Consider the following 25,787-nt stretch of genomic DNA (forward strand, 5'->3'; position numbering starts at 1 on the left):
CACTCAGTTTAGCCCAGTCATAACCTACACCTATCTATCTTACCTCTTTCAGTGGATTTATCTTTTCTCTTATGCCAAACAAGAAGATCTGGATTACATTTTCTATTTCTGTTCTAATCCCCTCGATACCTATGAACTACAGGTAGGGTAGACATTCAAAATACTGAGGGGCTACTTCTTCTGACACCCCTGCAAGAAATATACATTCTAGTGCTTTTACCCTTACGTATTTTACAATTCTTTTTGTAAACAGTAAACTTATATGTATACCAAAGAATTGTTTTAAACTAAATTTCTTTATGATTTATGATCAGTAAATGTCTGGTTTGCATGCCTATTTTATATACCTTTATACCTGGAGTTGTGTAAAAATTTCTCAGGCAAAAAGGGGTTGCAAATGAAATAAGTTTTAAAAGCCCTGGTTGAGATACAAATAATTTAAATTTAGGTTCTACCTAATAAGCTAACAAATTCAAACTCCAGAAAAAACAAAATTACCTACAGTTTGGTTAAGTTCATATAAATGAAAGAAATATGGGGGGAGGAAGCTTATAGGAATGGAAAAAGTTACAGAAGATACAGTAACAAGTTCTAGATTTTGGAAAACTTTTGAGAATGCTGGCTACACAACCTCTGAGGCAGGGCCATAAAAGCCTCAACAAGAGGCTGGTGATAAGACATAACTGTTTATTACAGAATAAGTCCAGCATCCCAAACTGGGTCAAGCATATGCTCCAGTCTCCAAGTTGACACTAGGCAAGTAGAGGGGCACTGCAAGTTATCTGCAAGTTAGAGAAGTGGCCACTCTAAAGGACAATGGAATCAGAAACATATAATATCCCATTTTGGAAATGTATAGGCAAAGTGAAACCCACACTGCAAGGGATGATGTCCATACTTTTTCATGGCTTCTTACCTAAAGTCCAATGGGCAAGCAGCAAAAGAATAGGGCTGTCACATCCAATACATACTAGCAAAGCAATTTCATAAGAATTAAGTTTACTTGTCTCTCCAAAGAAAGCTCTTGTTATAGTCCAATATTCTTTACTACCAAAGATTCACTCATCAAATATTGCATACACTTTCTATTCCAGAAATGCCAAGATTCATGGAATTAAGAACTGTATCCAATACGTGATCGATTGTCAAGCCATGTGCCCAAAGAGATGACAAGGGGAAAACTATATAAAGGAAAACTATATAAAACTATATTGAGAAGATAAATGATTGCTACCAATACTATAGTGTATCACCATGAAACAGGTTCAACCTCTGTAGAAGCAATCTATGGGAAGAGCTGATATTTAGGCCCATTAAATGCCAAGACAGTGGACAGAGGGGCATGGCTAGTTTGCTGGGACAGAGAAGTTAAATGGAACAGATTATTCAGCCAGCATCTTCTAACTTTCCTTACTCAAAGTTAATTTTCCAATAAATGGACTATCATTACAAATTTTTTTTCTTACCTTCCAATCTAATCTTTAGATGGTAAGTTTTACACTTTGACAGTTTGTTAAATATAGGGACCCTTTTGTTTATCTATTGGTATCCCCATCAAATAGCACAATGATACAAATACAGTAGGCACTTAATAAAGGCTTGATTAATGGAATCACAAGGCATAGCTTCCTGTTTACTCTCCAGCATGTTCTTTACTCTTGCTTTACCATTTATCTTTAATTTCTGATCTTCTAACAAACATTCAATACCTAATATCCTGAAAGTACTGATCACATATATGCCTTTTTGGAATTCCACATCCTGATTATTAGTTCAACACTATTTATATTAATGCTAATAATCAGGGAAGAAATGTTCATAACTAAGAAAAAAGCTACTTACGTGCAAAAATTCCATAACTACTTTATCAAATTTGGTTTGTTTCTGAATATAATCTAAGGTTTCCTTATGAAAAGAACTTTCCAGATGAAGTTCAATTTCTTTTTCTTCAAATGTTCGAAATTTGCAAAATGAACATGTGAATGTCATCCTAAAGAGGAAAAAAATACAGGTAATTTTTTAAAGTGATGATACTAAAGATTTCTGAAGACTGTACCAATAAAAATGATATAATAATTATTAATTTTCTAAAGTCTCACCTGAGAGCAGGGGGAAACAACACTACTTTTACATCAGTTAGCCAAGTCAAGAAATGTTTATCATCTACAATCTCACCATTGTAACTCAACAACCCAGCATTTCTGACCTAAATCCCTCAATCTATAAATGACTGAAAAGGCTCATAACCATCTGTGCACTGAGTGCAGAATACAGAAAGGTCCACTTCAAAGTTGTACTATAGAAACTTCAATTCCCCAGTTGAATAATCAAGACCAAAATTTGCACCCTAATTTTAATTTCATGATTAGGTTTCTAAAGGAATCAAGGGAAGTTTTCTAGGAAGTCTGGATCAAATTCAGAAATAAACCCTTTCTCTGGGTGTTTCTGAGGAACAGCAACCTTCTTAACAAAGACTGCTTCAGAATGATTGCTGGCTCATTAAATCCACCTCAGTCTAAATACAAATATTCAGAGCCTCTGGAATAATTTTAGAATTTTGGATCATGGTTACAAGAGTTAATGACAATTTGTAAGAAGGTAATAAAAGCTATTCTGTTGTCTTAGGAACTAAAAAATTTCCCCTCACTTGAAAATGTGAGAAGATTGAATGGCATGTTGACATATCTTGCCATTCACTTTGCTACTACCACTCTTCTCCCACACTCACCTGAACAGCACCCTCCTCCTCTCTGGACCTGAAACTTTGCCTTCCTGTCCAGGTGACCTAACCAACTCAGCACTGGAACTCCATCCTAGAGGTGACTTTGGGGAATGAATACAAACTCATTAACCAGGGGCAGCTAGCTAGATGGTGCAATGAGTAGAGCACCAGCCCTGGAATCAGGAGGACTTGAGTTCAAATCCGGCCCCAGACACTTAACACTACTTAGCTGTGTGACCCTGGACAACTCACTTAATCCTTAATGCCTTGCCAACCCCCCCCCCTCCATCTGCCCCCAAAAAACAAATCCATTAACCAACTGTATCTAAGTGGTCCCAGACCACTGCTTCCTATTCATTTAACCTCCACATTTTGGGACATCTTTCCATGCCCCCTCTAAGTCATGTACTTGCCCCTACTTCCCGTGTCCACTTTCTACCTCTTACTTGGGAACAGTATTCAAAATGAGAGGCTCACACATCTAGAGCTCACAGGACCTAGAGAGGCTCTTATCTACAGAAAAGGAAAATGAAGCTTAGAGAGCCCAAGGGGCTGGGCTTGTGGCTTGTCCAGAATGAAGCTGGCAGCAGCCATGCCAAGGTCTAAACCCTGTTTCTCAGACAACAATTCTGAGCATCTTCTCCAGATGCGCCAGTGCTTCTCACTGCTGATGGAAAGGATGTGATATTCAGCAGTCCTGAGATTCCACTGCCATTGCTAACACTATCCACTCCAAGGCCACTGCTCCTTTCCTTGTGATCTTTTCTGTGGTCCTTTCCTACTACATAACCTTATTGAAAACACTAAATAATGGAAATATGACTTAAGTTTCTCAGAAATGTCCCCTACCTTAATATGTTTTTAACACCTACCATGACATCTCTCACATAGCAACCACTTAATGTTTATCTAAACAAAAGCTGATTATATTATTCTATATTAAGCACAGACCTGTATACATCGCCATACTTTTCACTGATCTTCTCTCTTCTCCGCCTTTGTTTCTCTCTTCGTATTTCAACTCGTCGCTTTTCTTCTTCACTTTTAGGGATCATTTTAGCTAGTACATTATATGAATAATAATAGTTAAACCAAAAAAAATTAATAAAATTTCTTCCTTCTCTTCTAGCCAACAGATTCAGAAAAGTTTTTTTAGACAGTTTAGAACTAGCAGTGACAATGCTCCAAAGTAACCTCCTTATACTGGCCATAATATGTTCTATGTTATATATGGAAATATTTTTTGGTGGAGAGAGGTTTGGGCTAAGGATTTTTCCTGGGTTTTTCTGTTCTTTTCAAAAAATAGAAGCATCAGCAACAGGCTAAATACCAATAAATCACAAAGTCACCTAACACCTCACAGCTTAAACTCCAAATAAGAAGAAATTATGGAATACAATATTCAAAAAGGCAAAGATAAAGGCTTACAGTTAACAATAACTTTCCCTCCAAAAGTGAGTATTAATCCTAGGGAGGAAAATGAACTCTTAGACTTTTAAACATTTTTGATTAGAAGACTAGAGTTCAATAGAAGCTTTAAAATGCAAAAACATTACAATAAGGAGAATTGTAGAAAACTAAATTTACTTGAGAAACTGGAAAAGACTGTATGATGACATAGCACCAGGCAGAGAAAAGTAGAAGAAATAAGTAGCCTATCAGAACCTAAATGTCCTCAAAGATATTGAGGGAGTTAAATAGGAAAAACCAGAGGACTAGGGGCTTCTGAGATTCTGCAATCTTCATCCAACATTTGCTCCAAAAAATATTCTCCTTTAACTTTAATCTTCTCCTTTACCATGGACTTCTTGCCATCTGTCCCATCAGGTCTCCTCAATTCTAAACCCTTTATCTGACCCTTCTACTTCAACTGTTAGGATCTCCTCTCTTCCCAACTAAGCTGTTGCAAGGGTTTTAAAGAAGAGGAAGAGAAGGGAGAATAAAAAGACTAAGAAAAATTAAAAAGAATGGAAGAAGATGAAAGTAAAACTTACTATTTCTTATAATAAGGATACCTAAGAAGGAGAATATATAAGATTTAAGTATATGTTATGGGGAAGAGAAAATCAAATGAATTATACATTTGTCTGAAATGGACAAAGGAGAATGAAATATATCCATCCATTCACCCTACCCCCATAGCCACAATTCTCTTTTAGACTTACACACACACACACACAAAATTTGGTAGAGCAATATTACCAGATTCAACAGGAAAATACAAATGGGAATGGTGGAGGGGAATATTAAGCTAGAAGACAATACTACAAAGGAATAGTACTAAACAAAACTGACTTCCTGATTCTGAAGAGGGAATTGAGAGAAGGTGTTAAAAAAAAAAAAAAAGGAAAAGAAGTCAACTCTAAAATAGTGCTCATCATTTGCAAAATGCTTGCTAAACAAACTATGATATATGAAAGTGAGAATATTATTGCCTAGTAAGAAAGGACAGATGATTGCAGAGAGATCAGAGTAAGATGAATCTTAGATAGTAATACAGAATGAAAGGAACAGAATGAGAATAATTTTTACAAGGACAAACATCATAAAGTAAAACAACTTTGAAAGATTTAGAAATTCTGAAGAATTTGATGACCATGTCTCTAGAGAACTTGTGAAGAAACAATTCCAGACCTAGAGCTCTATACATGAGTCATGAGCTCTCTCCAAAAGGAATAGAAAGTTTAAAAAAAAAAAAAGGAATAGAAAGTTCTCATAGATGTCACTATGATGGTTGGACAAAAGCAAATGAGGGCAGAAAGCAATAGGTTAAAATCAAAAATGTGACATCTTAAGAAAATAATGTAAAAACACTAAAGCTTCAGAATGCCTCAAAACTGATGAAGCTCTTAGAATGAGGAAAATAGAAGGAAATTAAAGGACAACAAAAATCACAGTACTTATTGTTGGTGTTTTAACTACTGAGTCAAAATGGAAGATCAGAGAAGATTAAAGATAGCTATTTAGGGGAGGCAAGATAAAGTGGAGAGGGAAGAGTTACTCAACTTACTTTGCTTTATTTTCTCTGCCCAGAAGAAGGACCTTTGGACTAGAGTACAAAGAACAAAATGGCTCGTAGGGAGTTGGTAACCAGCATAGAGAGAGAAAGAAAACACCCGTTCCTAAGTTCAAATGGCCAAGCTAATCAATGAACTATATACTTAAATACTAAAAACTGGCAGGTGTAATTGCTGATACGTCATCAGTGGTTCCTAAAGAACTGTGCTCTGAAATTCCATTCAACTGAGATTCTGTGAACCTTCATCTAATATTTGCTCCAAAAATTATTCTCCTTTATCTTCAGTCTTCTCCTTTACCACTGACTTCATGCCACCTGCTCCATCATGTTCAGGTCTCCTCAATTTTATAAAAAAACCTTTATCTGATTCTTTTACTTCAATTGTTAGGATCTCTTCTGTTCTCCTCTTTCCAGCTAAACTTACTGGAAAATAAAAACTGTCTATACCTAATAGTTCCATTTCTTTGCACTTAATTCTCTTTTGCATTCCTTACAAACTAGAATCCATCCTTAGTATCCTATTAAAATTATTCTCTCAAAAATCACAAACAACCTAAATGCCTAATCCAAAAATTTCCTCCATCCTACTTCAACCAAACTATGGCATGGTAAACATCACATCTCAGCCTCTTGAAATTAAATTAAACCTTCAAACTCCAGAACATGAAATTCTATACATTAATTATAATATTCTTTCCAAGCTTCTCCCTTATTTACATAAACTTATTCTTCCATCCTTATTATGTATGACTTTTGGTCCCTTGGACAATTTATATAATGCAGAATTCTATCAATTCATGTTGTGGTAAACTACCAAGCTACACCACTATCCCCACCTTTTTCTATAAAGTTACTTGGCTTATGTCTTCCTCTCTGCCCCAAACTCTGGCAATTAATTCTCTGGACCAATACTGTTATTTTTCTTTTCTTTTCTTTAAAGCTGTTTATTTTCAAAACATATGCACGGATAATTTTCAACATTTATTTTGCAAAACTTTGTATTCCAATTTTTTTTTCCTTCCCTTCCCTCCACCTCCTCCTCTAGACAGCAAGTAATCCAATATGCTCAACATGTGCAAATTTCTATACATATTTCCACAATTATCATGGTGCACAAAAAAAATCAGATCAAAAAGGAAAAACATGAGAAAGAAAAATGCAAGCAAACAACAATAAAAAAGGTGAAAATACTATACGTGCACATTATACTAAAATATAACACTATATATGCAGTATATGATGCACATTTAGTCCCCATAGTACTCTTTCTGGGTGCCTCTTTCCATAACAAGACCTGGCTTGAATCATCTTATTGTTAAAAAGAGCCAAATCCATCAGAACCAATCATCACAAGATCTTGTTGCTGTGTACAATGCTCTCTTAGTTCTACTCACTTAGCATCAGTTCATGTAAGTTCCTCCAAGCCTCTCTGATATCATTCTGCTGATCGTTTCTTATAGAATAATTACACTCCTTAACATTCATATACCCTACCTTATTCAGCTATTCTCCAACTGATGGGCATCCATTCAGTTTCCAGGTCCTTGTCACTATAAAAAGGCCTGCTACAAACATTTCTGCATACATAGGTCCTTTTCTCTTTTTTATATCTTTGGGATACAGACTCAGTAGAAACACTGCTGGATCAAAGGGTCTGCACAGTTTGATAGCCCTTTGGCTATCATTTCAAATTGCTCTCCAGAATGGTAGGATCAGTTCATAACTCTACCAACAATGTATTAGTTGGACCAAAACTGTAATAACCCCTTAAACAAGATGACAACTCAACTAATTCAAATTCAAATTTGTGAGCCTGCAATGCCATGACAAGCCAGCCCAAGCTCCACCCCAGACCCTAGCGTCAACAAGGCAGGACCTCTGAATCAGCAGCAATGCTGAAGGCTTCTGGACTTCTCAGTCTGGGAACACCAGGGATTCAGAAAGTCAGTGGAGAGATTCTGTGGCAACAGTTTGGGAGTCTGATGTGCAGTCCCAGCACAATCCTAATCAGCAGAACCCCAACCCCAATCAGCATACTAGATCTTACAGCTAAAGTGGGGCAGACACACCTAGCAGCTCCAGGCCAGAAAAGAGTGCTTGTGGTCAGATTCCTAGAAGGATTTCTGAAAACTGCACAAAACCCTGAAGCTTGAGCTTGGGACAATGTAACCTCTACCCTGGAAATACAGTCTTACTTTTAAAAAAGAGTTTAAAACTGAGTAATAGACTAGGAAAATTAGCAGAAAGCAAAAAAGTTTCTGACCAATGAAAGTTATTATGGTGACAAGGAGGATCAAAATACACATCAGAAGATGATAACAAAGTCAAAGCTCCTATATTCAAAGCCTCCAAGAAAAATAAGAACTGGGCTCAAGCCATGGAAGAGCTCAAAAGGGACTTTGAAAATCAAGAGTGAGGAAAAATTAGGGAAAGAAATGAGAGAGGTACAAAAAGAAATTTTTAAAAATTAATGAAGAGAAGAATACTTAAAAAGCAAATTTGGCCAACTTGGAAAGGAGGTACAAAAGCTCACTGAAAAACATAATTCTTCAAAAAAATAGAATTAAGCAAATGAAAACTAGTGACTTTATGATCAAAAGAATGAAAAAATAGGGGAAAAAAATGTGAAATAACTCACTGGAATAACAACTGACTTGGAAAATAGATCCAGGAGAGATAATTTTAAAATTATTGGTCTACTCAAAAATCATGGTCAAAAAGAGCCTGCATATCATCTTTCAAGAAATTATCAAGGAAAACTATACTAATAATATTCTAAAACCAGAGGGTAAAATAGAAATTGAAAGAATCCATCCATCACCTCCTGAATGAGATCCCAAATAAAAGCTCCCAGGAATATTACAGTCAAATTTCCAAACTCCCAAGTCAAGGAAAAAATATTGCAAGCATCCTGAGAGTAACAATTTAAGTACTGTACAGCCACAGTCAGGATAACACAAAATTTAGCAGCTTCTACAAGGAACTGAAAGCTTGGAATATGATATTCTGGAGAGCAATGGAACAAGAACTGCAACCAAGAATCACCTACCCAGCAAAACTGAATATAATCCTTCAGAAGAAAAGATTCATTCAATGAAACAAGATTTTCAAGCATTCGTGTTGCAAAGAGTAGAACTGAATGGAAAATCTGAGTTTCAAATACTCTGGAGAAGCATAAAGAAGTAATCAGGAAAGTAATATCATAAGGGACTTAATAAGGTTTATCTATTTACATTCCTACATGGAAAGATGTTAACTTGTAACTCATTAGAATGTTCTCATTATTATGGCAGTTAAGAAAAGTATATTTAGACAGAGGGCACAAATGTAAATTGAATATAAAGATAATAACTTTTTTTTAATGATGAAATTAAAGGGTGAGAGAGAAGTGTACCAGGAGAAAGGGAAAGGGAAAAGTAGAATGATGCAAATTATCTACCATAAAAAAAAAGGCAAGAAAAAGCTTTTATAGTAGAGGAGAAAAGGGGGAGGGAAAAGAGGAGCGAATGAACTTTATTCTCATCAGAATTGGCTCAAATAGGAAATAACATACATATTCAACAGCAGTATAGAAATCTATCTTATGACCAGTTCTGATGGACCTGGCCATCCTCAGCAATGAAATCAACCAAATCATTTCCAATGGAGCAGTAATGAACTGAACCAGCTACACCCAGAGAAAGAACTCTGGGTGATGACTAAAAACCATTACATTGAATTCCCAATCCCTATATTTATGCCCACCTGCATTTTTGATTTCCTTTACAAGCTAATTGTACAATATTTCAGAGTCTGATTCTTTTTTTGTACAGCAAAATAAAGGTTTGGTCATGTATACTTATTGTATATCTAATTTATATTTTAATATATTTAACATCTACTGGTCATCCTGCCATCTGGGGGAGGGGAGGAGGGGTAAGAGGTGAAAAATTGGAACAAGAGGTTTGGCAATTGTTAATGCTGTAAAGTTACCCATGCATATAACCAGTAAATAAAAGGCTATTAAATAAAATAAATAAATAAAATAAAATAAAAAAAGAAATCTATCTTATCCTGCAGAAAAAAACTGGAGGGAAATGGGATATGAGAATGGGGGAAAGGGTGATAAAAGAGAGGGCACTTTGGTAAAAGCAAAACACTTTTGAAGAGAGGTAGGATGAAAGGAGAGAACAAATGGAGGGGAATAGAATTAGCAACAAAAATTCTTTAAAAAAAATTCAAAGCAAGTTTCTATGATGGAATATTATTGTTCTCTGAATATGATGAGCAGGATGCTCTCAAGGAAAAAAAAATTCAATTTGTGATTATCTCAAAGACCAAATTTAATAACCTTTCTTTCCCTAAGAACTCACTGTCCTTGAAGATTCCAAAGCATTAAGCATTCTTACCAATCCACACCTAATAGCATACTATCCTGACTATTTTTCTAACAAATCTTTCCCTGGCTCCACATCCACTGCAAAACACCTTAATGAGACTATATTGCAATGATCAATGTTTCTTCTCTCTATATAGTTGATATATTTGCCATATTCATTCACCCTCACTGATTCAAATACTACTTCCATTGAGATGAATCTTATTTTGCAAGAAATAAAAAAAAAATTGATAAATAACAGCATAAAAAAATTGAGTAATTTGCAATAAATGAGAATTCAAAATATGTACTTAAACAGATTTTATAACTATATCTACTGAATCAGTGTTAAATTTTGAATACTTCAACTCTCTTTTCATTTGTGTAAGTATTTAAAGCAATTGCACATACAATCTAAGGGGAGGTCTAGTGATATCCTAGTGAAACTTCAAGAAAAAAAGTTAATCTTCCAAAGTAAAAATTATCTTTAAAGTCACAATTCTATTAAGGATTTTAGGTCATAATACGTAACTATCAAAACATATTAATAAATATTTTTTCTACTGCATTTGAACAGTCAAATATATCTAAAACTAGGTAGAACTAAGAAGCTGGAAAGGTCAAACTTGCTCAACTTAATTTGCTGAAAATAACCCCCCAACAAGACTGAGACCAATTCAATTACTGTTTTAATTTTGCAACAAAAAAACTAAAAATTTTTTAGCAAGTTCTTGTCAAGTTTAAGAACTAAATTCCAATAATCAGTACTGCACATATATAACAATCAATACAATTTTCTACATAAAACTTGGTTAATCCAAACTAGATAAAAAAAAATATATATATATATCTATATATAGATATATATAGATATATCTATATATATCTATATATAAAATAAAAAGGCCTAAAAATAAAAAGTACTTCAGTACTTACTAGGTGATTTTTTCTGGTTTATCTTCTCAATCAGTTTTGTCAGTTTGAGTTTCTTGATAAATGTCCCACCAGGCTTAGTAGATGGCTGCAATAATTTTCTCTTGATTCCTCTTGCAGCAACTGCTACATTACTGGGTTTGTTATGATAGTCTACAACAATTCCAGGTTTACGCTTGCCTCCAAAATCGCCCATATACTGTAAATTTGTGAAATCAATAACCATTAGGAAATTACTTAATCTAAAATATCAATTCATATACAAGTTATAAATTTCCTATTCTTTTGTTTACTCCTGAAAATTCCCCAGAATTTATATTATGACATATGCAGCATCCTGGAAAAACATCCAATGGATCAGTATATATTTTCACCACCAGTAGAACAAATATAGATATTTCCTACCTAAATAATGGATTTCTGAAATTCACAGTGATTATTCCAGATCATGAATATGCCTATCAAAAGGCTAAAACTTGTACAACTCTCTCTGACTACTCCTCTTCAGAGTTCCCAATTGAACTATCCCAAGAAAATACCTTATACTGAATCTTTATTTTGCTACAATTCTGCCTTTCACTAAGCAGAAAAAGTCCTTGTGTTTGTAGCTTTAAGAAAGGGGCTAAAATTCATTAGCTCTTCACAGGCTAAAGATTAAGAGCTGAAAGGGACCCCAGATACAATCTAGTTCCAATGCTTTTTCTGACACCCCATTTTACAGATAAAAAGACTGAGATCCAGAGAGATTAAGCAACCTGTCCAACATCAGACAGGTTTTAAAGTAGGATCATTATTACCCTCCAGACACAGCACAAAGTAAAGAATAATCACATCTCATCTACTCTGTGAGCATTTCCCACGTGGAAAACAGATTCTTAACTGTAGTTTCATGTAGAAAAAGGCTTACAGAAGGATACAAATACAACTAATCTGTTCTTCCTTTTTCTTCTTCTTCTCTAGGCACTACCAAAACTCCTAGAGAACAAATACCTTAGAGTTTTATTTAAACAACCACAAACTTCAAATACAAAACACAGGAGTAATCTGAAGAGAAGAAACCAATGGGAACTGTACAAGTGCTATCAGGGGAAAAAGAAAATCTCATTGGTTTATTTAATTCATCAAAAGAAGGGAAGAAAGAAAAGCCCATTCAAACTGGACTGGTGAATCCAAAGAGCAGAAATATCTGTTTTACTGCCATGAAAACAAAACTGATGTTTCTTAAAAGTACTATTTTTCATCAAAATCCCACCCAAAATTAAATAGGAAGTAGAAAATATTCCCAATATTCTATAATTTTTAACCCAAGTTTATATAGTCATTGACTTTCATTTTTCAAATCTAAGATAAAAATCCCAACTAGTTTCAATTTCTCTTATTTATATAATGTAATGAATGGTATATGAAACAGTTATATTGTTTACAACTACATATTATGTATGTGAACTAAACTTAACCTAATTAAGAACTAAACAAAGTTTCCAAGATGACTTACAGATTCATAAGTTAAAAAAAACAAAACCCCATTGATTATCCATTAAAGGTGCAATGCATTTTACATAAGTTAACTACCACAAATGCAAAATTTCTACATAAGAATATCAAGTTTTATTGACTGTTAAGAAGCAATACATGTGCTTTCTTAATTTTCAAAATTACTTTCCTTTAAAAACAAAAAAGAGCACCTGACTTTAAAAATCTATTTTTTTAATTAAAACAATGACAAATATACAATATTTTTAATGACAAACTACAAAATAACCCCCAATTCTACATTTACTTACTTTAGACCAAACTACATAACCTCTAAATCTATATATTTACTAGAAAAACTTCTCATCAATCAAATTAAGTATGAATGCAAGTAATAAAAAACTTTTAAATTATATGTTTTAAAATTAAACACATTTAATATGCTCATTTAAATGTTAATAATGCACAAATTTTTTGTTTTTCCTGGTCATTCAGTCATTTTCAACCATGTCTGACTCTTTGTGACCCCATTTTGGGTTGTCATGGCAGAGATACTGGAGTGTTTTGCCATTTCCTTCTCCAGCTCATTTTACAGATGAGGAATTGAGGCAAACAAAGTTAAGTAATTTGCCCAGGATCACACAGTTAGTAAGTGCCTGAGCCTAAATTTAAACTCGAGTCTCCCTGACTTCAGGTCTATCCACTGTGCCACTAGCTACCCTACAAATAACATGTTTTTTAATTGTAAAAATTAAGACAATCAAAATATTAAACTACTTGTAAATACTTACATGGAGGTGGGGGAATCAACCAATGAAACGTAGTAAGAAACTGCATTAAAGAAATTAAAACTGAACAAAAACTGTTTCATACCAGCTCATTTAAAACATCTCCAAGCACCCTATTAACCCCTTCCCCAACAAAGAAATATGATTAAGTAAAAATAAAATGTTTCCAATTTTTAGTTTTTGTTATTTAATGTGGAATCTATTGAGAATTATGCTTGCCACAGCTTATAAGAAAAACTTTTGAGTCATACATTGCACCTTTAACCTATTCAAAACTTTAGATTTCAGAGTTACCTTTTACAATAATCTAAGAATATCACACCAGCAAAAATGCTTGTGTTTACAAGATAAAATGCAACTCCTTTTAACCCCTTTTAGACCAAACCTGTATCATCCTCACCTTTCCAGTAAAAAGATTTGGCAAAACTTCATGAACCACTCCTCTCCTGCCATTCATTTTTAAAGAGATGCTAGAAAACACACTTTATCAACTTAAAAAAAAACTTGTTTCCAACTCAGCTTGTGCTTAGTCAAAGTATAGTGGGATGAAAACAGAATGTGATCCATGTTATAACTACGGTCTTGAAAGGGTTTAAAAGAGTGACTAGTAAAAAGAATCTGAAAAGATTCTGTTGTACTTACTCCTCGGCCTCGGCCTCTGCCTGTTGATGGTCCTCCAAAAGCATCATAGTTTCTGCTTCCAAACGTATTTTCAGGATAAGCAGGCGTTCCTCTCCCCCAAGAGCCTACAGGTGCAGGCTTCATATGGGGTGAAGAAGAACTGCTGCAGGAAGAGTAACTTTCTCTTCCTCTGTCCTCCATAAACCCAGGCCTCAATTTTGAACGGGAGTAAGGTGCTTCCCAGCTAGACCCGCCCTGGTTTCTACCTCCGAAAGAGTCAAGGCTATTCCGGTAGGAGCTCTCAAATCGACCACCATAACTACCTCCGAAGCGGCTTTGTTCGGGTTCATTAAAATCATAGCCAGATCTGTACAGATCTCGCCCACCCAGAGAAGACCCGGAGTCGTAAGACTCATAAGGTCCAAACCTGGAAAAGTTGCACAGTGAGGGAAAAAAAAAAGGTAAGCTTACTAATGTTAGACATTTCAAAAGACAAATTATCAGTTGACATTTATCAACTAAAATCCAGTTATGCTATACTGATTTATACAATTCTGATTTTGTTTAAACTTGATTAGAGCTGGGCAATTTGGCACACAACCAGATAGAAAGCCATCTGAATCAATTTCTAAGAGGCAAGTTTAATAAGCCTTAACTTGATATATCTATTTTTTAGTGACTTTTCTATTCAAAAGAAAACATTTTCCCATCATTATATAAGCCCAGCCCTAGTCTCAGAGAAAAAAATTCACCTGCTAGAGTTCAGCAGATAGTCAATTCTTCATTTTTTGAACTATTACCTCACATTGAAACATACACAGCATTTACAACACCTTAATTTTCAATTAAGAAACTATCCTGGGCTATACAAACTAGTGAAAACCCAGAACTGAACCTTATGCACACCAAAAGTTTGTCACAAAACTATTCTATTGCCTCTGAAGCAGTCTAAAATTTGTATGCTATCCCTGTTAACAAATCATATCAATCTGTCAATCTTAGAGGTCAAGGTCAATAATCAATCCTCAACCTCTTTTTATTGGTAGACTATTAAGTCTGAAAAATTCTAAAGGATAAGGCACATGATACAGGACTGAAAAATGACATCTATCTCCAATACATGTCCTCTATCTATGAAATTTCAAGGCAGATGGAAAAGGTTTTGCATTGTAAATGATGAACAGTACATAACATCAATTACTTTTAAAATAATTTCCTAACCAAAAGTAAAAAACCTATAATCCCCTGAAACTGTCCTAAGGAAAGGAGCACATAATCTCCTTTCATTTTTAATAAAGAGAAATTCAACAGAAATTTTTAAAAAAACTCCTAGACTTATAAATCACTCATATTATATAATTAAACTAATTCCAACAAACTTGTAGAAAGATGACTTACAAGTGTTGCATATTTTATTTAGAAGTTAGTTTTATTAAAAGCCCCAAGTTACACACAAAAACAACACAAAATGCCTACAGAAATAGTCTATGCACATTTTTAATGAAATATGGTAATAACAGATATTTTAAAATATTAAAGTATGTTATATTATTTCAATCATGTTCAGATTACTAAATGGAAGGTACTTTTACTTCAGAAACCCAGCAAGTAGAAAAAAAAAAAAAATATGCATCATCCCTTAAAAAAAAAACAAAAAACTGACAAGTATCAAAAGCTAAAAGAGGCAACATATATCAAGCATCAGGGGAAAAGTGAAATTTACCACTGAGGAACCCAGACCTTACAATATGGAATGAGGACACCAGTTTTCCTTTTCTCCTAACTACTTTGAATACATTCAATAGGATTCTTTATGCCTAAGGGATTGCAGATCCCTTTATTCCAGAATGTGATTAAATTTTATAAATGATCAACTACACCTTAAAAGCTTACGCAGTAGCAACATTTAAATTTAAATAACATTGTACCTATATTAAAAATAAGCAAGTATGCTAGTTATCCTACAATTTATGCTTTTTTGGTATGAGCAGTACCTGCCAATAAAATAACCTGGATATGATTTTAAGAGAAGAAAAAGCTTATTATTACAATACTCGTGTAGTTATACATTAAAATTAAAAGAATATGAATACCTATTTTAAATATGTTCCTTAGATATAGAATACTGCTAAACAAGCTTACTTAAAATCATACCAGTTAAAAATGCTTTGCTGTTTTTCCCACCGTTCCCAATTAAGAGTAGATTGAGAAAAATAATTAATAAAGCTTCAAAAAATATTGATGCCAGTAATAAAAGGACCAAAATTATCTTAGATCACAGGTGATTTGGAGCACTTAGTTTGAAAATTAGATAATGGTTAAAATTAAGTTCTACTTAAAAGACATTAAAATATTTTATAAACATTCCTATTTTTTAGTTATTTAGGATTTCCCAGAAAGAGTATATTGTCCAGTTATTTTTTTAATCATTAGATCTTTTAGATCTCATGATAAGTTTTCAATTTAATATGAATTTGTTGATAACAAGAATCAGACATTATATCTAAGGAACACTTAAAAATATTTTATTTTGAATCTTAAATTAAGCTGTTGAATCACTTGGTCAAAAGAATTTCAAGTGATTTACCTGCTACCACCACCACCACCACCACCACGATTGTCCATGTCATAGGACTGATTTAGGTAGGAGTCCATGGATCTTGGACCTCCAAAAGAGCCATGGCCATAGTCACGATCCATCCCTGTAAAAAAGTTAAAAGAAATTAAATTAAATCTTACTTTTACTGAAACTCAAATGAAGAATTTTTAGATAAATAACTTTAAATGTCAAACCTCCGTAAAATCCATGGCCATAATCCCGATCTATTCCTAAAAGAGAAAAATAAAAAGTCAGTACTACCCACTCTAAAATCAAGAGTTTTTTTTCTAGCCCTCTGATGGAAATTCAAGAAGATCAACACAATATGAGATGAGATGTTCTTTGCATCCAACCCTGGAACTTATTATTCTGCTTTATGAATTTCACAAATTCAATAGAAATTAAAAAAAACTTTCTAGACTTATAAATCACTCATATTATATAATTAAACTAATTCCAACAAACTTGCAGAAAGATGACTTAAAGTGTTAAGTGTGCTTATGAATTTCAATTTCAAAAATTAAAAATATATAGCTCAACTCTACATGCTGATAACCAATAAAGAAAAACAACAAATTATACAAAGAAAAATAGTTCCATCAGAATGTCCTAAACAATTTGTTTATCTGTAAAAGTGCTATGCTTTTCTCATTATCTTATGGTATGTTTAAGACGATTCAAATTGTCAGAAAATCTCCCCTTAGACAAAAATTACAATTTCTAATATCTCTTATCTCTAAATTTGACAGACTCAGAATGAGATTTCTAACAATGTGTTATCTCAATAAGATTTCATAACAGACTGGATCATCAATTCACTTTCTGGTTTTAAGACTCCCTTTAAATTTTTAAATATTGAAGACTCTCAAAGAATTTCTGCCTATGTAGATTATATTTACTCTTAAAATAATTTAAATTTTAAATATCTCATAATTAGTATGAAAATAACAATTTTCATAAATTTCATAATTTCCAAATACATAATTGGAAATCCCTGAACCCAGGAAGCCCTGAAAAGCTCTCAAGGGCCCCCAGAAGTTTACAGACCACACTTTGATACAACTAGGTAGCACAGTGGATAAAGCATTACACTTGACTTAAGAACATCTGAGATCAAATCCAGTCCCAAAAACTTACCACTGTGTGAGCCTGGACAAGTCACTTCAGTATACCTCAGTTTCCTCACTGTAAAAAGGAAACAACAGAATATATCTCCCAGGCTTGTTATGAGGATCAAATGGGATAGTAAAATACAAAAGAGCTTAGTCACTACCTAAAACATTTTATAATCCTCCTGATTAGAGAGTAGCACAAACAAGACAAATATATAATGAAAAAAAAAATTCTATTATAAATTTTAATTTCTAATTGCTCAAAACTGACTCTGACCAAAAAAAAAAAATTCAACCTTTTTTCCCCTAAAAAAAGTTCTGCATTTTGCTTCAAAGAATATTGTTGGAGCTAAGTTCAATCACTTGGAGAAGAAAAGAAAGTGTTTTAGAAACAAGTAGGAGTGAGACAGACAGATCAACACAGTATTTTCTAGTTCTTCTTTAAAACTCCCTCTATCTGTCCTCAGAGTGCTCTTACAGAACTTCCATTTAGGACAAAATAATATTCCTCAGCATATTTTACCCTAATCCTCTTCTTTTTTGGTTCAGAAAGTATGACATAATGACTACAGCAAGTGTCAAACATCCATCTTCTTTTCTAGCTAATATTTATCCCTAAGGGGTCAATCAATCCTTAACTACTGGAGAAAACTAAGCTCCAAGCAAGTTTCCTCTATTATAGCAACATAGTTCAGGGGTATGGGTTGGGCTAAATGATCTCTAAAGTTTCTTCCAGCTCTAACAACCTTTCCTATTAGAGAACAGCACAAATAAAACAAATATATGGAATTTTTTTAATGGAGAAAAAAAAAAGGCTATCATAAACTCTAGATTCCAATTATACAAAACTGTCCCTGATTAAAAAAAAAAAAAAATCAACCTTTTTCCCCCTAAAAAAATTCTGCATTTAATTTTACAAAATCCATGGGTAATTCACTTAGGAAATGTTTCCTAATTCATAAAACAAAAAAATTAAATGACCATCAGCAACACTGGACAGGAAAGTAAGAAGGGAGAGAAAAAGGCTAAGTAAGCATTACATTATGTTAATTTAATTACTTATGCTCTAAGTTTGAGTTATATGTCCACTAAACCATTACTCAAGAAACTAAGCCAATTCAAAGGCTCATGGGTTTTACCGAAGAAAAAGCCTAGAAATGATTTATCTAGTTTAGTGGTATCAAATTCAAATAAAAACACATTTCTTCTACTTCATATATTGACTTACAAATTACAAATTAAAATCACATTGTAGTCTATTCTTATTTTGTAAACATTTTCCAAATACATCTTCATCCAGTTTAGGCAGCACTCAGGAGGTTTGATAGCTCTAAGCTACTTCAATGCATTCATTTCTCATACAAGAACCTATACCTGATTAAACAGAAGAGCAGGGTTTTGAAACCAAATCCGCTGATTTCAAATGTAATTCTGTTTAAAACTATCAAAATACAAAAATACTAAATTCAAAATGAAAAATATCCACTGACTTGTTAATGAGAATCAGGAAGTTATACCTATAATGCAGGGATGCTCGCTAAAGACAGACAGTGGAAGGCCATCTATTTGGTGCCAGAAGGATAACCACCTGCTCAAAAAATAAAAATCTACTCATGGTGACAACAAAACCTGAAATTTTGCCATTATTTTAATTTTGTCCTATAGAATTAAACATTGCCTTGTCCTCTTCAGGGTCCTCTTTTAAAAATGTAAACATCTACTTTCTCATCTCTATCAAAATTTCACAAAAATCACCTACCCAGGCATTAAAAACACCCAATGATAAAAGTATAAAATTGAAAAAGGCAGTCTTTTGCAAATGAAATTCTATTAACAAATCATATCTTTAAAATAACAAAACTGAATGGAATAGAGAATTACAAGATCCCATTGGTGCTTACGATTTGATGACTATAAAAAATGCATTTGATTTAGAATAAGGAAACCCTGCTTCAAAGATTTCAAAGAAGTATCTCCTATGCACATGTTAAAATCCTACATTACTTAAAAAATGAAATCTAACAAATAAATTTAGTGATACTTGGATAATTTCTATCAAATGACGCATAAAACAAGATGTCAAAGATGTCTGCAACTATCATCAAAAATGTCAAAAGCAGAGACCAAATGAAAAAGAAAAGAATTTCCAAGGATGATTTCACTATTGTCTCAAATATGGCTAAACTGATAAGCCAAGCCCTCTGATTCAATAAAGCCTGCAAAATTAGATGACAGTTTACTAGTTTAAAGTTATATGGGTATGTAAAGGGTTTTACACACATTAGCTCACTAAACTTTACAAAAATTTTTAAGTATTATTAAGGAAATGTTATTTTCTCCAATAATATTTGGAGAAACATAGATTTACCTAGGGATCTGTATATTTACCTGGATAGGAGACAGTATTAGAACAAAGTTTTTTCTGACTCCAAGTCCAGTACTTATACAATATATTATCACACTGCTTCTCAATTTATAAACACCCAGGAAAAACCATATTAGATAAAACAATTGAAAGTCTAGGTAAAAATTCTAACTTCAATCAATATGTAATTAAATGGATAAGTCATATAACTTGGTCATAAAACAAATGATACAATGAAATGAGCCCAAAACATAACAAGAAAAAAGAACACCCTGTGATGACTTTGAAAATTACACAATGTCTTCAATAATACTGAAACAAAGACCCATAAACAATAATATTCTTCCAATAATACTCTGTGGCTACAATACATGGACTATCAAAGTCTCTCAAAATGAACTTTAAGGCAATGAAGGGGCATACATTGGGCCCGTGGTACAGCAGAAAAGGGACTAACTACCATCTACACACAACCTGTATAAGCCAAGGCAAGTCACTCAGAGCTTCTCTGAACTCCAGGTTTTTATTTATTTAAAAAAAAAAAAAGGGGGGGGGGGGGGGAGAAACTAGTCTAGAAGAAGAATCCGACTTGCAATCTATGATTCTGCAACACATTACAACTCACGAACTACATAAGAGAGACATCAAAAAGAATGTCTTCAAAGAGATGTGACCAAAAAAAAAAAAAAAAAAGGATATGTAGCTAGCTATACATCAAAAAAACATACAAAAATGAACCCAGCATATTTAGCAATGATCCTACAAAGGATATCCAGGAAAACAAGGCAAGTAGCACACATGAAAAAACCATCACAGATAGATGATGATCAGATTACACTTGTATTAAAGTAAGTTAAAACAGTGTGCTTATTTGTTGTTAAAGAAATGTATACATAACACAGTAAGTTAGTGACCTTAGATAAGAAAAAAAAATGTAAATGTCAAGTGTTTGTAAATGTCAGATGATTTGCCTCCCAAAGACTTCACAATTTTCTGCTTGGTAATCAATCTCTCTCTCTCTCTCTCAGCCCTGAACTCAGGAGGAGGGGGGGGAAGAGAGCTGAAGCAATTGGGGTTAAGTGACTTGCCCAGAGTCACACAGGTAGGAAGTGTTAAGTGTCTGAGGTCACATTTAAACTCGGGTCCTCCTGAGTTCAGGGCTGATTCTCTAACCACTGCAACACCTAGCTGCCCCAGTAATCTTTATTAAACAAAATAATCATTTTCTTAAAGTTGCCTAAAACCTAATCACTGCTTTAAAATGCATAATATATACTTTGTGTCTTATGACCCATTCTTTTTCATTGCTTAATCTTCCACTCTCAAACTAGCCAACTGCTCCCCAGCCTTCTCTCCAGTATTCTCTCCCTTGGCAATCTCAAATAGACAATGAACTTTGAAGCTCCTACCTGTTCCATGCTAGGGATACAAAGAGACAATTTCTGCTCTTAAAAAGCTTACACTCTAATGAAGGAAGACAACACAAAAAGAGAAGCTAACAGGGGCAGAGGCAGAAAGCATGGTCCATGATGAAGCTCTGTTCAAAGGAGTGCAGGTGGCTAGGAAATGAAGAAATGACTGACCCAGGAGTCTGCATCAGAAGGGAGAGGGTACTGAGGGTACTGATAACTGTGAGTGTCAAGGCTGGTCCAATCTCACAGGATGATGAGTTTTCTGATGGTGCCATTCCTAAAGCAAGGTAGTTCCCAAAGGAGTGCAGCAGGGTTGACAAGCAAGAAGTGTTTAACACGGGGCCTATCTTTGAAAAGAAGCTTTGAAGGGAGCTGCTATAATTCCAAATATCTACTTCCATGTTTGACTTCTTCCCTCAGCTCAGGTCTCATTTATATTTGCATTTTGCCCATCACCATAAGGTCCACTAGCCCACCTCCCCTGTCTAAAAACACTGAACTGGCTCTACTCCCCCAGCCCCACCCCATCCTGCCCCGCCCAGAGCCAGTGACAGCTCCCCCCCCTCCTTCTGCCTCCAGAGCCCCTTGCAGAGTGAGCCCCTCCTCCAGGAAAAGGGGACCAGCTACTCTCCCTAGGTCAGTCTCTCAGCCACACTGTCTGTCTGCTGAGCCCTCCTCCTTCAACCCCCGTCCCACCACACAGTCCCAGTGGCTTGAGTCAGCACTTTGCACCAGTGCTGGGAGAAGGGATGTGTTTGAGACTAGACCTCTGTGATCCTGAGGGGTTCAAAGGATCCCTCACCTCATTCATAGATTCCTCCATTAGGGTGGGTGGCGCAGTGGAGGAGAACTGGGACCACAGCTATAACTTCTTTTGAATTCCTCACCAAGGAGCTAAGCCTGAGTCAGGACCCATTTAACCCTGATTCTACCCCCTGGAGCCTTGACAAGTTGGCAAGAAGAGCTCAGTGAAGACGTTTCTGTGAGAGCCCAGAGAGAGTGCTGCCAGACCAGCGGGGGGGGGGGGGGGGGGGGGGGGGGGGGGGTGGCCTGCCCCTACAACCCAAGGACTCTCCTTAGGGAGAGCAGAATAAAATGGAGCCCTGTGTTTGGTTGGAAAAATAAAAACAAAACCTCTGAATTCATCACCTTCCCTGTAAAGCCAGGCTTCAACCTGATAGTCCTGCCATTCTTCCAGGCATTCCAATTCGTAAATTCACACTATTCCCTCTCCCTCAGCCCACTCACATCCACCCTGTTACTTACTCTCATACATTCTACCACAGTACTATCCCTCAACCATTACTGCTTTTCACTCACACTGTGACCATCCTAGCTCCAATCCACATCACTGCTCTCTCTTAAACTGTGCAAAACATAACTGCATTCCCTGCCTCCAGTCTCTCCCCTTTCCAGTCCATCTTTCACAAGGCTGTCAGAATAATTTTTCAATACAGATTTTACTGCATCATCCCTTATACATACACATACATACATACATTTGCGTATGTATGTCTGTATTTGTGTGTGTACATTCATATTCTTTAGCTTGTCATTTAACATTGAGTCCAATTTATGTTGGGCCCAGCCTCACTGTTCTTTCGCAAACTATCTATTACTGCCACAATGGGTGACAAGCCACTGCGTGAATTTATCTCATGCTCTCCCATTCCTATGCAGATAGTCAGTCTTCAATGTTTGGAACGAGCCCCTTCTAAATCTTAACATATATGCTGAAATCCTCTTCCTTCAAGGTCCAGATGAGAAGTCATTTTTTCTCCTTGAAGCTTGCCGTGATTCCTCATACCACATTAAACACAATTTCTCTACCTTAAACGTTCTTAAAAAATACTTTGTCTGAATGTCTCCCTTAATCCTTATCACATTCTATCCTGTATCACATCAATTTGTCAATATGTTTGGATCTTTTTATTAGGAACTTTTCATCTTTTAAGTCCAATAAATTGACAGCTCCCTAAGAGTAGGGGTTGCTAATGGATAATTTTAATTATATTAAATTAATTCTTATTTTATTAAATATTAAATTTTGATTATATTAAATAAATTAAAATCTTTAAAAGATTAGAAACAGAAAACTGGGGGGAGGAAATTTTCCATCCAAGGTTTCTGATAAAGGCCTCATTTCTAAAATATAGAGAGAAATGCCTCAAATTTAGAAGAATGCAAGCCATTGGCGCAGCTAGGTGGCACAGTGGATAGAGTACCAGTCTTGAAGTCAGGAGGACCTGAGTTCAAATCTGACCTCAGACACTTAACACTTCCTAGCTTGTGACGCTAGGCAAGTCACTTAACCCCAATTGCCTCAGCGCATGCCCACGTACACAGACACACACACACACACTATAGGCATGTGCTGCAGTCTGACAACTGCTAAAAGTGGATGTGTGTGCCTAGGAAAAATCTGGGGGACAACCTTGGCCTGGCCTACATAGAATCTTCCTGACTCTATTTCCCTACCTGATTAATTCTGAGTCTTGTTTTTAACACTCTACAACTACATGATTCATTGTCAGATGTGACTAATGCCTAGAATTAAACAGAGCTTGGGGTTTTTCTCTCTGATACATGACACTATTATAACTATGTCCCTTTATTTTCTTTTACAGCAACTTTCTATAATTGAGGTTTTTTTAAGTATAATACTAAATCTGTAAAATAGATTGACAATGAAACATCTTACAATTTTAACCTGTATTTGTGATCAAATTATAACATAAGGAAGATATCCTAAGGAAGGAATGATTATAAAAGGAAATAAGATAAAGATGCAATGTGAAAATTTTTTAAAATAAATGAAATGGTAAATTTTTAGAAAGTTAAAAGGATTAGAATGTTTTCTCTAAGAGCTATATGTGTGTGTATGTATGTATGTGTGTGTGTACATATATATATATATATGTATTAATTGGCTTCCAAATTTATCTATCATGGAAATTTAGGTTTTGAATAAGTTTTAAGTTCTCAAAACTGGATTAAAGATTTTATACATAAATTCTATTGATAATGGTAAATAAAGTAAAATTATTTTAAAGTATCTGAATGATAATTTTAAAGGACAAGAGAGCTCATTTTATAGTTAGACCTTCATAATTTATTAATTAAGAAATTCTAAGATTAGATACAGAATTTAGGTAAGGATAGAAACAATAAATGGTATATGATGAACATTTTCTCCCCCTGAGGCAATTGGGGTTAAGTGACTTGCCCAGGATCACATAGCTAGGAAGTATCTAAGACCAGATTTGAACTCAGGTCCTTCTGACTTCAGGGCTGGTGCTCAATCCACTTCACCACCTAACTAACCAATAAAAACTGAAATTCTCTGAAGTTTCAAAATTGGAGAACCAAATTTAAATATGACTAGCTTATTTAGGAACTTCTAGATTTGTAATACCAGAGAAGCAGAGCTACTTTTGTCTCCATTCTGAGCATAAAACCTATTGTCCAAGAAAAGATTATCAAGGGACTAGATGCCTATATGAGATATCTGGGATTGAAAATATGCTGATTATCCCAAAGAGATTTTAAAGAAGGGAAAGGGATCTGTATGTGCAAGAATGTTTGTGGCAGGCCTCTTTGTAGTGGCCAGAAACTGGACACTGAGTGGATGCCCATCAATTGGAGAATGGCTGAATAAACTGTAGTATATGAATGTTATGGAATATTATTGTTCTGTAAGAAACTACCAGCAGGATGAGTTCAGAAAGGCCTGGAGAGACTTACATGAACTGATACTGAGCAAAATAAGCAAGACCATTATATACTTCAACAACAAAACTATATGATGATCAATTCTGATGGACCTGGCCATCTTCAGCAATGAGATGAACTAAATCAGTTCCAATAGAGCAGTAATGAATTGAACCAGCTACACCCAGCGAAAGAAACTGGAAACTGAGTAGATGTCCATCAATTGGAGAATGGCTGAATAAATTGTGGTATATGAATATTATGGAATATTATTGTTCGGTAAGAAATGACCAACAGGATGATTTCAGAAATGCCTGAAGAGGCTCACATGAACTGATGCTGAGTGAAATGAGCAGGGCCAGGAGATCATTATATACTTCAACAACAATACTATATGATGATCAATTCTGATGGACCTGGCTATCTTCAGCAATGAGATGAACCAAAGCAGTTCCAATGGAGCAGTAATGAGCTGAACCAGCTACACCCAGTGAAAGAACTCTGGGAGATGACTAAGAACCATCACGTTGAATTCCCAATCCCTATATTTTTGCCAGCCTGCATTTTTGATTTCCTTCACAGGCTAATTGCACAATATTTCAGAGTCCGATTCTTTCTGTACAGCAAAATAACGGTTTGATCATGTATACTTATTTTGTATTTAATTTATACTTT

At 34.8% G+C, this 25,787-nt stretch overlaps 1 protein-coding gene across 2 annotated transcripts in view; it reads right to left on the reverse strand.

The window, feature by feature from the left end:
* LOC100927166 (DBIRD complex subunit ZNF326) overlaps positions 1-25,787 on the reverse strand; it is a 41,775-nt gene that overhangs the window by 11,730 nt on the left and 4,258 nt on the right. For both annotated transcript variants that reach the window (XR_004234305.1, XM_031969343.1), the window contains exons 2-7: positions 16,707-16,742; positions 16,501-16,615; positions 13,935-14,340; positions 11,035-11,230; positions 3,674-3,782; positions 1,843-1,990 (exon numbers count right to left, since the gene is read on the reverse strand). Coding sequence is in view for 1 of the 2 variants with exons in the window: in XM_031969343.1 (XP_031825203.1) it covers positions 1,843-1,990; positions 3,674-3,782; positions 11,035-11,230; positions 13,935-14,340; positions 16,501-16,615; positions 16,707-16,742 (1,010 nt within the window). In the remaining variant the exon portion in view is untranslated. The remainder of the gene's footprint in view (positions 1-1,842; positions 1,991-3,673; positions 3,783-11,034; positions 11,231-13,934; positions 14,341-16,500; positions 16,616-16,706; positions 16,743-25,787) is intronic.

Source organism: Sarcophilus harrisii, chromosome 4 (assembly GCF_902635505.1).
Source record: "Sarcophilus harrisii chromosome 4, mSarHar1.11, whole genome shotgun sequence".
NCBI lineage: Eukaryota > Metazoa > Chordata > Mammalia > Dasyuromorphia > Dasyuridae > Sarcophilus > Sarcophilus harrisii.